General features: G+C 47.3%; 1 protein-coding gene across 7 annotated transcripts in view; it reads left to right on the top strand.

Annotated features, from left to right (window-relative positions):
* NT5C1B (5'-nucleotidase, cytosolic IB) overlaps positions 1–13,336 on the top strand; it is a 38,785-nt gene that overhangs the window by 6,805 nt on the left and 18,644 nt on the right. For 4 of the 7 annotated variants that reach the window (XM_007506098.2, XM_056814830.1, XM_016427179.2 and 1 more), the window contains 5 exons: positions 8,185–8,280; positions 8,580–8,768; positions 9,154–9,264; positions 10,382–10,648; positions 11,350–11,517. In XM_007506098.2, coding sequence (XP_007506160.2) covers positions 8,197–8,280; positions 8,580–8,768; positions 9,154–9,264; positions 10,382–10,648; positions 11,350–11,517 — 819 coding nt within the window. In that variant the 5' untranslated portion in view covers positions 8,185–8,196. The remainder of the gene's footprint in view (positions 1–8,184; positions 8,281–8,579; positions 8,769–9,153; positions 9,265–10,381; positions 10,649–11,349; positions 11,518–13,336) is intronic. The other 3 variants (XM_056814838.1, XM_007506099.3, XM_056814837.1) reach the window with 1 other exon arrangement.

Below are 13,336 nucleotides of genomic sequence, written 5' to 3'. Positions count from 1 at the left end.
CTCCTGAGGGGGGTGTAGTTTCCGGGAGGGCTAAGCACCCCTCGCTGCCTCCCCTCACCACCTAGGACAGATGGGTGCATCTGGAAGTGGGGCGCTTGGTCACCGATGGCATTCGTCACTAGGCTAGGCAGGAGGGGACAGAGGGACCTCCCCTCCCCCTGCGCTGAGCCCTGTCCCCTTGGAAGGCCTTTGAAATAGAAAAGATGATTCTTCTGGCCCTGAAGACCCGCCCCGGCTGCAGTGGCTCCGACAAATCCGATGGGAGCCGGCCCAGCTCTGAGTGAGGACCTTCCTTGGCCTCTGACCCTCCATCCAATCAAAGGACCATTTTTAAGCACTTGCGCTTTACTGACTCTGAAGGCAAAATGAACAACGTTTTCTGCCCTCGTGCTGTGGCGTTTCCTAAGTGGACAATTGGAGAAATGGAGAAAGGCTAACGCCGTGGCACTGCCTGCTGGGAGCCCGCCCAGTCAAATGGGGCTCCCGTTGTGGACAGTGTCAATGAGAGGCCATTCCCAGGGACCCAGGAAGGCTTCTGGGAGAAGCTGAGACCTGAAGCAAGCCAGAGGAAGGGCGGCATCTCGACGGGGAGGGACAAGGTTCTGGGCAGGACCAGTGAAATGGCCCAGAGGGTCCAGGAGAAATGGGGGGTGCCAGGAAGGTGGAGAGGAGGAAGGTCTAAGGAGGCTGGCCAGGCAGGAAGGGGCCGGGGAGGAGCAGTTGAGATTGGACTCCCCAGGTGGTAGGAAACACCGGAGTGCCCTGAGCGATGGGCAGGGGGCCAACATGGCTTTCCAAAGGCTGTGCTCTAGAAAAATCACACGGGGAGCTGAGCGGAGAACGGCCAGCAAGCAAGCTGATTCATACAATAAGCGAAGGGTGAGGGCATGACTGCCCACCCCAGTGTGGGGGCACCGTCAGAGGAGGGAGAAACACATAAACAAACACCGCAAGATGCATCTTACATGTATAGCATTCTATGTGTGCCACTACATATATGTACACATATATGTCATATTAAGGAGCCAGGACAGGATATATTACCATGTAAAGAGGTCAAGAAAGGCTTCCCATAGCAGGCAGTTCCTCAGGATGCCGGAAGCTCTAGATGGTGGGAGGCAGAACAGAGGACAGCCCAGGTGAGGCAGGGTGCAGCCAGTGAAATCCCAAAGCTCATATTGGTTTGATCAGCCATGCGACCCTGCCATTTGGGTCCTCTTTGAGTACAAAAGAAAATAGTCAGCCAGCTGAGTGCCAGGCACGGTGCTAAATGCTGAGGATCCAGAGAGGCAAAAGACAGTCCTAGCCCTGAAGAAGCTTACAGTCTAGTGGTGGAGACAGCATGCAAACAAATATAAACAAAGCAAGCTGTATTAATGATAGAAAGTTGAAAAAATAGTGGGAGAGCACTGGCATTAATTGGGGGTTGGGAAAGGATTCTGTTGAAGGTAGAATTTTGGTTGGGACTTAGAGGAAGCCAGGGAGATCAGAAGCCAAAGCACAAAAGGTAGAAAATTCCAGGTTTGGGGGGCACCCAGACAGAATGCCCAAGGATGAGAGATAGAGTGTCTTGTTTGCAGAATAGCCAGAAGGCCAGTGTCACTGGACTGAAGAATATATAGAAGGGAATAAGTTTATTTTAAAAGACTGGAAAGCACAATTAAATGTAACTGATTTTTCTACTAGCAGCAATGCAATGATACAAGACAATTCGGAGGGACTTAGGAGAAAGAACACAATTCACATCCAGAGAAAGAACCGTGGGAGCAGAAATGCAGAAGAAAAACATATGATTGATCACATGGTTCAATGGGGATATGATCGGGGATGGAGGCTCTAAGTGATCGCTCTATTGCAGATATGAACAATATGGAAATAGATTTGGAACAATGACACATGTGTAACCTAGTGGGATTGGCTTGTCAGCTCCAGGAGGGGGAGGGAAAGAACATGGATCATGTAACCATAGAAAAATATTCTAAATTAATTAATTACTTTTTCAAAAAAAGGAAAAAGAGACTGGAAAGGTGGGAGGGGACTGGGTTATGAAGGGCTTTGGATGTCAAGCAGAACATTCTGTATTTGCTTCTGAGAGTTGATAGTTTGAACCTCTGGAGGTTATTGAGTACGAGGGTGCACTTGAGGAAAATCACTTTGGCAGCTGAATGGAGGATGAACTGGAGAAGGGAGAGAATGGAAGCAGGCCAGAGCCCTAGAAGCTAATAGTTCCAGAGAAGGGGAACGATCAGAGGAGAGAAGGAGACATATTTAAAAGATGGTGCACATGTGAAATTGGAAAGCTTTGGCCACAGCTTGGATATGGTGGCAGTGGAGACAGTCGGGATGACTCCCAGGTTGGGAGCCTTGAGGGCCTGGGAGGAAGAGTGGCCTCTAAATAAGAAGAAAAGTAGCAGAAAGGGAAAAGTTTAGGGGGAAAGATTGAGTTTAAAATATCTAGTGGATATCCATTTAGATGAGAGACTAGAGGTCCGTGGAGAAAGATTCATTTGAGAATCACCCATACAAAGATAATGAAATCTGTGGGAGCTGATGAGATACCAAAGTGAAGTAGTCTACAGGGAGAAGAGAAGAGGGGGCACCTATCATTAGAGGGAGCGACGTGGAGGAAGATCCAAGAAAAGACACCGAAAAGGAGTGGTCGTAGAGGCAGGAGGAGAGCCAGGAGAGACGTCCTGAAAACCCAGCAGAAAAAAGGTATGAAGGAAAAGAAAGTGGTCAATAGTGTCAGTGGCTTCTGAGAGGTCACAGAGAAGGAGGACTGAGAAAAGGTCATTGGATTTGGCAAGCAAGACATCATTGAGCACTTTGGAGAGAACTTTGGTGGAATGATAAGGCTTAGAAGTTGATTTTACAGGGCTTAAGAGGGCCATGGAGACACCCTTTGCACAGGCTTTTTTGAGGAGCTTAGCTACTGAGGTAGAAGCCATGTTGATGATGATTAGCAGGCATGGGAGCATCTAGGGAGCTTTTTGAAGATGGGGGGACATGGGCATGCTTAGGGAAAGAGCTAGTACAGAGAGGTCAAAGGTAAATGATAGAAGACCAAGGGGAAATCTGTTGAAGAAAATGAGGTGGAATGGAATCATCTGAGAGATAAAAGGGTTGCTCTTTGGTAGGAGTGAGGGCACTTCATCATGTGATCTCGGGTGAAGGAGGAGAGAGGAGCAGGAGATCCTGAGTGATAAGAGATGAGGAAGAGGGGAGAAGAGAAAGCTTATGGTGAATGGCCTCAATTTTTTTTTCTGTACAATATGAAACAGGGCTCTCCACTGATAGGTGGGGAGTGATGGGGAATTTCATGAGGAATGAGAGAGTTGTGGAGAACAGCAGGGTGAGCTGGGAAGAGAGGTGGGATAGGATTGCCTGGCAGTGGTAAGAACCTAGTTGAAATTGTCTAACATCAGTTTGTGGTGTCAGAACAGTAAGAACTATTATGACTTTTTTGGCTTTTGTTCAGCAGCCCTTGCGTGGGTGATAGGAGTGGACTAAGACTGAGGCTTGGCTGGGCAAAATCAACAGTATAATGAAGAGTCTAGAGATTCAAGAGAGGACTTTGGCGAGCTCAATTGGTTCATCAAAGGGTCAAGATGGGAAGAAGAGGAGAGAGTCACTAGTGCAGGAGAGATGGCCTGGAAGAGAACCAATGGGTCAAGGGAAAGGAGGTCACAGGGTAGCTGAAGAGTGAGGCTATGTAAGGGAAGTTGGAGGGAGAATGAGAAAGTCATTATCAGATAAAGAATTTCAGAATTTTCAAACATATAAAGGTGGCACAGCTATGAATGGTGTCAACAGCAAGGTGGTGACCATCTCTGCGTGTAGCTAATGTGGGATGGAGGAGAAGCTCATGGGAGGTCAGTGGGTTAACGAAGTGAGTGGTTAGGATATTTGAGAGAGAACAAATCTGTATGTTAAAGTTCCTAAATATGAGACCAGGAGTGAGAGAAAAGTTACAGGCAGATGCTATAAAACTTATTGAGAAAGGAAGGGAAATGGCCTGGAGGGGGAGCGATTGGGGTCTGTACGCACTAGCTACTCAGATTTTGATTAGATGGTAGATGTGGAATAGCCTGCACTGGAAAGGAGAGATAGGTTCATCCGTTCATCACTTGTCTTCCTCAAGGTAGAGAGCATTTTCCATCATGGATCCTTTGGAGCTGTCTCAGATCCTTGTCTTCATCAGAGAAGTCAAGTATTTCATAGTTGATCATCATTACATTGTTGCTTTCACAATATATACAGTGTTCCCCTGGTTCGGCTGTCTTCACTTTGTATCAGTTTATATGAGTTTTCCCAGGTTTTTCTGAAACCCTACTAGTCATCATTTCTCATTGAATTAAAGTATTCAGTCACAATTATACAATATATGTTCAAACATTCCCCAATTGATGGCCATCTCCTCAATTTCCAATATTTTTGTTCTCAAAGAGAGCTCACACACACACACACACACACACACACACACACACACACAGAGATTTATAGAGATATATCTTTTTCCTTTTTCTTTGGGATAACAGACATGGTAGTGGTCAAATGGTATGTGCGGTTTTGTAGCCCTTTGGACATATTTCCAAATTGTTTTCCAAAATGGTTAGACCAGTTCAGAACTCCCCCAACAATGTATTTGTGTCCCTATTTTTCTGGATCCCCTCTAGTATTTGTCAGTTCCCTTTTCTGTCATGTTATTCAATCTAATAGGTGGAAGATGGCACCCCAGAATTGTTTTAATTTACATTTCTCCAATGGAAAGTGATTTAGAGAATTTCTTTATGAGACTACTGAAGCTTCCTTCTTCTGATAACTGCCTGTTCATTTCCTTTGACTACCTATTAGAGAGAAGTTCTTATTTTTTCTATTTATTCTTATTTATTTTATATTTATTATACATATTATTTATTTATATCATTATTCTACAAATTTGAGAATTGGGGCTTTATCAGAGAAATTTGCTATAACCCCTCCCTCATCAGAATTTCCTACTTCTTTGTTCTGATTTTGGCTACACTGGGGCATTTTGTGCAAAAAAACTTTATAATCTCATTTAATTAAAATTATTCATTTTCCTTCCCATTATCCTTTCCATCTCTTGTTTGGTCACAAACTTTTCCCTTGTCTATACATATGATAGGATATTTTTTCTATGCTTCTCTAATTTGCCTTTATCACCCTTTAGGTCAAAATCATGTACCCACCTTGACCTTATTTTGGTATAGGATGTGAAATAATTGATCTATGCCTAACTTGTATCAAACTACTTTCCAGTTTTCCCAGCAATTCTGGAATGAATTTTGCTTACATTGATAGAATCTCCTTGTTATTGAATGCTATTGAACATTTTTGCATCATCACTATTCATTAGGGAAATTGGCCTATAGTTTTCTTTTTCTGCTTTTGCTCTCTGGTTTAGTTATCAAAACTATATTTCTTTCAAAAAAGGAATTTTGTGTAGGATTTCTCCCCCCCCCCCCTTTTTTCAAATACTTTATATACTATTGAAAGAAATAGCTCCTTAAATTTGGTAGAATTCATTTGAAAAACCATCTGAGCCTGGGGATGTTTTATTTTTTATTTTTATTTTCCTAGGGAACTCACTAATAGCATATTCAATTTCTTTTTCTAAGATAAGGTTATTTCCTCTTCTGTTAATTTTTATTTTTGTAAATATTCATCATTTTCATTGAGATTTTTTGTTGTTTTGGCATATAATTGGGCAAAATAATTCCTAAAATGGTTTTAGTTTCATCTTTAGTGATGATGTATATTCTTTTAATTTTTACATTAATGTGTTTTTAAACAAATTAATTAATACTTTATTTTTTTCACAGAAAACCAGCTCCTAGTTATACTTATTAAAAACAGCTCCTAGTTATACTGATCTTTTTAAAAATACTCCCTTTGATTTTTAGGATTTCCATTTTGATATTTAATTAGGGATTCAACATTTGTTTTCTTTCTAGCTTTTTTAAGTTGCATATCTAATTCATTTATGTACTTTTTCTCTTTTATTGACATATTAGATAGATAAATAGATAGATTTCTCACAAGTACTACTTTGGTTGCTGTTGTCTCATTGCTGTTATTACTTTTAAGGAAATTATTAATTCTATGATTTATTCTTTGACCCATTCATTCTATAGGATTAGATTATTTGGTTTCCAATTAATTTTTAGTCTGTACTTCCACAGACCTTTATTAATTGCGATAATGTTTATTGCAGTATGGTCTGAAAAGGGTGTATTTCATATGTTTGCTTTTCTACATTTATGAGGTTTCTATAACCCTAAAAATGATCAATTTTCATAAATATGCCATATACAGCTGATAAAAAGTATACTCCTTTCTTTTCCCATTCAGTTTTCTCCAGAGATCTATATCAAAGCTTTAAAAAAATCATTTCCTTAACTTCTTATTTATTTTATGGGTATATTTATCTAGTTCTGGGAAGAGAAAGCTGGGATTTAATATAGTTTTACTATCTCTTCTCCCATAACTCATTTAATTTTTCCTTTATGAATTTGGATGCTGAGGATATGATTGGGGATGTTGACTTTAATCACTCTATTGCAAATATGGAAACAAGTTTTGAACAGTGATACATGTAAAACCCAGTGGAATTGCTCATCAGCTCCAGGAAGGGGGAGGGAGAAGGGGAAGGAAATGGCATGAATCATGTAACCATGGAAACATATTCTAAATTAATTAATTAAATAAAAATGAAAAATGTGGAAAAAATTTGGAAGCTACATCATTTGGTGCAAATATGTTTAATATTAACATTACATTGTCTATAGTACCTTTTAGCAAAGTGTAGTTTACCTGTTTATCTTTTATTTATTTTTAAACCCTTACCTTCTGTCTTTAGAAGGTATTCATTCCATGTAAGTGTTGATTCCAAGCAGAAGAGTAATAAGGGCCAGACAGTTGGGTTTATAAGTGGCATGCTCAGGATCACACATCTGGGAAGTGTCTGAGGCTGCATTTGAACACAGGACCCTTCCCTCCAGTCCTTTCCCTCTATTGATTGAGCCAGCCAGCTGCCTTTCTGTTTATCTCTTTTAAGTAAGTCTTTTACTTTTGTTCTGTCTGACATCATGATTGCTACCCCTGCCTTGTTTTTTGTTTTAGCTAAAGTATAATAGATTCTATTGCAGTCCCTTATTTTAACTCTGTGTGTGTCTTTCTGTTTCAAGTATGTTTCTTGTAAATAATATGTTGTGATATTATTTCTAATCCATTCTGCTATCTCCTGTTTTGTGGGTGACTTCATCCCAGGCATATTCCCAGTTATGATTACTAACTGTACATTTTCCTCTATATTATTTTCTTCTGCTTATCCTTGTATATTCTGTCCTTTTTCCTAAGTTTGCTTTGCTTCTGACCACTGCATGCATCCCTTAATCAACTCTCCCTTTTCATCATTGCTGCCTTTCTCGAACCCCCTTCCTTTCCTACTTCTTTGTTGGGTAAGACAGGTTTCTATTCCCAGTTGAGTCTTTGTGTGTATGTATGTATGTATATGTATATGCAAACATGTACACACATAAATATGTTCTTCCCTCTTTGAATGAGTTCAGATGAGGTTCTTAATAATAACCATGTTCTTACAGGTTACATGTACCTTCTTATTTGGGAATACAAAAGGTTTAACTTTACGGAGCCTCTTAAGATTTTTTTTTTCCTTAACACCAATTGCCCTTTCATTCTTCTCTTGAGGCTTGTATTGGCGAGCCATATCTTCTGCTCAGTGCTGGCCTTTTCATCAGAAGTGCTTCCAAGTCCTCTATTTCACTGAAAATCGATTTCCCTCCTCAAGGAATCTCCTCCCTTTTGGTGGGTAGATCGTTCTTGGTTGTAATCCAGCTCCCTGATCTTTGGAAGATTGTATTCCGAGCCCTCTAGAGGGCCCTCAAGACTCTTGCCACTATTTCACCCCTCTGGCCTGGCAGTGCTCTAGGAGACTGCCTCCGAGGTTCCCTTGGGGCAGCGCCATCACCAGGTAGCTACTAGGACCGAGACTGAAATGCAAGGCTTTTCCTGCTTCCCGAGGGCAGTTTTGTCTGGCTATGGGGGTGTCTGCGTTTTGGTCCCTTTGGGTGAAGCCTGGGCTTGAGACCTCAAGGCTGAGCCAAACCCACTTCACTCGTCTTTTTCTTCTGCTTGAAGTTTGAAGGGGCCATGAAAGTTCCCAGAGAAACCAGTGAAGTGGACAGGAGGACCATGAGAGACATCGATAGAGGGAACACCCGCCAGAATGCCCAGGTGAGCCCGAGGGTCCAGCCGGAAGGATCCGTCTGCTGAGAGGAGCTGAGGCAGGGGTGGGAGCCTGAGAGCCAGGAGGCCAGAGCTATGGCCCAGGTGACCCGTCTGGCCAGAGAGTGGTTAAGGGAGAAGTAGGAGCAGCCGGTCCCTGCTTCCCCTCCAGTCAGCATTCCCCGCGTCTACAGCTCCAGGTCGGACTCGTCCTCCTCGCCTAGGAGGGGAGGACAGCCTCTGGGGCAGAGCGGGAGGGCACAGGGCGTCTGGCCGTGGCAATGACTGATTTCTGCACAATCTTTCAGATGAGGCGTTCTGTCAACCCGATTCACTCGCTAAGGCGTTGTTCGATGTGGTGTTTTTCGTCGTATAGACGCTGCCTTGGCCTGGGTGCTGTGGAGGGAGCATTACTTCTTGGCCCCTTCCGCAGCCTGACTGTTTATTTATATGTGTGCCTGTTGTGGGAGCAGGGACAGCAGGCCATCATAATCAGGGTGAGCAGAGACACGCCACTCCATTTCGGGGGAGCCGGAGGAATTCTGGGGGGAGGCGGAGGGTCCCCGAGGGCAGAGCAGGAGGCCAGGAGACCCAGGGCCTGCCCAGCAGAGCGTGGCTTCGGACGCTGCCGACAGCGGAGCAGGCGGCTGTCCTGGGGGGCAGCTGGACCGGCACCTGGACGCGCCTTGCAAGGGACCGGGGGAAGGGAGGCGGGGCGAGGCGAGGCGAGGCTCACCTCTGGCCGCTCTTCTCCTGGCAGCCGGGAGAACGGAGGGAGATGGCAGGGCCGCAGGGGCGAGGCTGTGTCCTGGCTGCACTCACGCCGGCCCCGCGGGCAGCAGGGGCTCGAGGCAAGCACCCCGTCTCCCCTCTCCTCCACAGGGTATAGCCCAGGAGCACATGATGCCCAAAGGGGACTCTCAGAAAAACTTCCGCTTGGGCCGCAATTCCCGGGTTTCTTCTGCAGAGGACGCCAAAAACAAGAACATGAAGGTGAGCCTGAGGGAGGAGGGGGCAGCCGAGGGGGAGGCCGGGAGCGCAGGCCACCAGCCTGGGGCACTGGGAGATGGACAGAAAAGGCGGGACCGAACCCTGGGCCGGAGAGCCTGGGGGTCATTCACAACAGGAAGAAAAGAGGCGAGCAGTGAAACAGTCCCCTCTGCGTGCCAGGCACTGTGCTCAGCGCTTCATGAGAACAATCTCCCTGATCCTTAGGTGCCACTATTATCCCCATTTTATAGATGAGGAAACGGAGGCAAGCAGCAGGGATTTGTTCAGGGACACCCATCTATTAAGCATCTGAGGCTGAATTTGAACGCGGCTCCCCGAGGCCTTGTGCAGGGCTCTTGTGCCCCGAATGGAGTCTAAGAAACGGCCCTTCAGGAAGCACCTTTAGGCTGTTCTCGGTGCTGTTTCAGCTGCGGCAGGGCTCATCTCTGCTGGGGCAGCCGCCCATGCCCTCCCCCCCCCCCAGCCCCATCCCCGGAGCTGACAAGGAGCTCGATGGAAGGCCATCTAGTGGCTCTGGGGAATGAGGGAAGCCGGCAGCCTGGGGAGTCCGGCAGCCCCACTTGTGCGGCTCACTGCCTCCCTTCTGCTTGCCTCAGTTTCCTTAGCTGTAAACTGGGGATTACAATCATAGCACCCACTTCCCGGGGACTAAAGTGCCACAGAAACGCTGGCTGTTCTTACTGTGCCTGCTGCTCCAACCCTTAACGATGGGCAGGAAGGGCTCCAGGCCTCCAGGGTCCCATTTTACAAATTAGGGAGCCGGTGGAAAGCAGAACTTGCTCAGGGTCCCGGCCACTGCCTGACTGAGCAGGAGCTCCGGACCTCCAGGTCTTGAGGCGAGCCCCCCTGCCCTCCCTGGGTCTCTCACCCCCCAGCACCAGCCATGGCGTCTTATCCTTGGGCCATTCTGTGAACATTTCCATCGACATGGAATCTGGATCTGTTGCATCTCAGGCTGGGGGCAGGTTTCTAGGTTTTGGGGGGGGGTTGCTGAGCCAGAGGCCTCAGCTGTTCATGGCTGTGTTTGGGGTGGGGGGAGACTGGCCTGGGGTCAAGAGGGCCAGGATGCATCACTCAAAGTTGCTCCTGTCTCCACCAGTCTATCAGCAATTCTCGAGTCTCCAGCGCAGAGCCTGTGGAGCAGAAGTTATCTTCTCCCAGTTCACCAACTCTGCGGACCCCCGAGAAGACCCCTGGCTCTCCCCAGGAGCTGGAACCGAATTTGTCTACACCTCTCCCCTCCCCCCACTCCCCACCCCCACCTTCAGAGAGGTCCAAGCCCTGGGCACCACAGGGACGGAAGAGCCCCAAGAGTGAAGACACTGACGAGGACGTTTCCAACTGGACCCCGGGTCGACCCAGACCAGTAAGCAGCATCCACTTTCTTTCCTCCCTTCCCCTCAGAATCTTCCACCTCCCATTTCTTGGGCTTTTCCCCTGCCCCTCTGTAGCCCACCAGACCCTGACACCCTACACCAGTGATGGAGAACCTTTTAAAGACCGAGTGCCCAAACTGCAACCCTCACACTGCATGTGAGCCCCACGCCTTACCCCAGATGGGAGAAGGAGGAAGCGCTCCATTGGGCTGCTGGGCAGAGGGGTGGGTAACAGAAATGTCCTCAGGCAAAGTGGAGAGGAGGAAGGGAGCAGCCCCCTCTGGCATGCATCAGCACGTGTGCCATAGGTTCGCCAACATGGCCCCAGACCATTATCTTCTTCTGGACTCTGGCCCCCTTCAGCCTCCTTAACGTGCCCCTTTCCCATCCCCTCTACCTGTCCTCCCATTGCTTCCCTCTTTCTCCCCCAGCCCTTTGTGTGTCTATCCCATCCTCTCTTCTTGGCCTTCACTCATCCATCTTTCCCTCTCTCATCTGCCATCAGCCATCATCTAGTCACCTAGCCAACCAACCAACCAACCAACCTGCCCTTCAGCAGGAGTCACCCCTCCTCCACTCTGACTCCACTGCTCACCCTACTTTCCCTCTAGCTGTGTGTATCTGCCTGTCTCCCACCCTTCTTCCTCACCCTTCCTGACTCCTCCATCTCTCTGACCACCTCTCCCTGCAGCCCAAACCTAAGAATGCGATCACCATTGCTGTCTCCTCCCGAGCACTCTTCAATATGGTGGAAGATAGTAAAATCTTTGAAAATGAAGGACTGGAGAAGTACATGGAGTACCAGGTCCTCAATGAGAATGTCATTCTGAGCCCTGGACCTGCCTTTGGCTTCATCAAGGTAACCGTCCCAGGCCGAATGGAGAAAAGCCCAAGGCAAGCTCTGGGCACCCCCTCTGCTCGGGGAAGGGTCTAGACTAGGTGCTTTGTTATTGGGGCCCCTCTGGGCCTGACTCTGTGACTTGTGGCTCCCATCATCATCTTCCTCTATGGCCATCTCCTAGCTCGCCCATTCGTGCTTCCCCCATCCATCACACTGCCATCCCTTTCATCAGCCTCCATGTAAGGAACTGTTTCCCAGGGATTAACATGCTGAACTGGAGCCCAGAGCCCAATTTCCCAAGAGCAGATTTGGCCAGCTCTAAAAGAAAACCTGGTGCCCTGGACGTTAGAAGGCCTGGCCTGGGGTCAAACTCAAGCCTTTCCCCCAGCTTGGTCAAGCTCTTGTGGCCATCTCTTACCCTCTAGGAGAGTGTTTCCCCTCTACACGTGGGCCTAATTGGACAAATGTGGTAACAGTCATCGTTTCTGGTAAAAACATGCAAAATGAATGGAAAAAGGCCCTGTCCGTAAAGCTGAGGGATCTGGGTTCCAGGGCAGCCTTTGGCCAACTCTGTTCTAAAGGTCTTTCCAACTTGGACGTGCTCCAGAGCCTTGGTGGCAAAGAAGGGTAGTGGTGGTCCTCTTAGGGTTCTAGGTCATCCCCAAATAGCTCCCAGAAATGGGCCTTCCTTACTGGAGCCCTGATAGACAATGGTTTAGGCAGAAGAGAATGTTCCAGAGTGACCCACCTCCACCTAGGTCCTGAGGGGAGGGGATCAGAGACAACCAGTGGTATTCAATCCCTGAACATAGCTGTGATCGGCCTGAAAACAAGTCTGTGGCTGGGGGGAGACAGTATCCAGGGAGGCTGAGACAGTGAGGGGCTCAGGCACCTGCTCACACTTCAAAATCAGCACATTAAAAATTCCTCTTTGAAAGAGCCTCCGAAGGGAAATGGCATCAACCACTGCTTCCCTTTAAGTTAGCCCAGTTTGTAATTGGTCAAGGAAGCCTTGGCATGAGGGTCAGGAACCCTGAGGTCTCTGTTTAGTGGCTATTAGTGATGAGGAATCACTTACAGACACGGACTTGAGAGCCGTCAGGACTTCAGAGATGGCCTCGTCCAGTCCCCTTCATTTCAGAGTGAGAGATGCTGAGGTTTGGACGGTCTATTGGGCTGAGCTATTGGGTCCGACTTGACCCAAAGCTAGGGACTCATTTCTTTGTCCGTCATCGTCAGCTACTGGCCTTGCCTTCCTACCCGCTAACAGGAGAAGATTGGATGAGGAAATCTTCAAATGCTTCTTCAAACAGTGGAAAGAGCCTAGAAGCGAGGAGCAAGACACATCTGTGTTCAAGTCTGGGCTCTGACTCATTCTGGCATTGTTGCCTTGGGCGAGTCACTCGCTCCCTGATAGAGCCTCAGATCCTTTGTCTGTAGAACAAAGGCTTTCTTTCTAAGGTCTCTCAGAACCCCAAGAAACACCAAAGGTTTCACTGAGATCATGACATGATCATTTACAAGTGGATGACCAGCATGGCAGGGACTGTTGCCTCTAATGGCATAGAGGTGGGATGATCTGCACCCCCAATCCCAATAAGATGCCAGCTGGCTAAGTACTTAGTGGAGCTATACAAGGTAGACTGTACCAAGGTGATGTCTCCGTCTTACAAAGAAGGAAATGGGGGGGTACGAGAGCTAGAGGAAGATGGTCAGCCTCCCACAGCAAGGGCTGGAGCTGAGGCTGAGCCTGGCTCTCGCTTGGTTGGTCGTTATTCTACAGTTGAGGCTCTTCCCAATGCCCCCGGCCCTTCTCTCTCCCCACTTGGCTAGGGGT

This window comes from Monodelphis domestica, chromosome 1, assembly GCF_027887165.1.
Source record: "Monodelphis domestica isolate mMonDom1 chromosome 1, mMonDom1.pri, whole genome shotgun sequence".
Taxonomy (NCBI): Eukaryota; Metazoa; Chordata; class Mammalia; order Didelphimorphia; family Didelphidae; genus Monodelphis; species Monodelphis domestica.
Note: the sequence above shows the minus strand (reverse complement) of the source record. Positions and strands in the feature narration are given on the sequence as shown.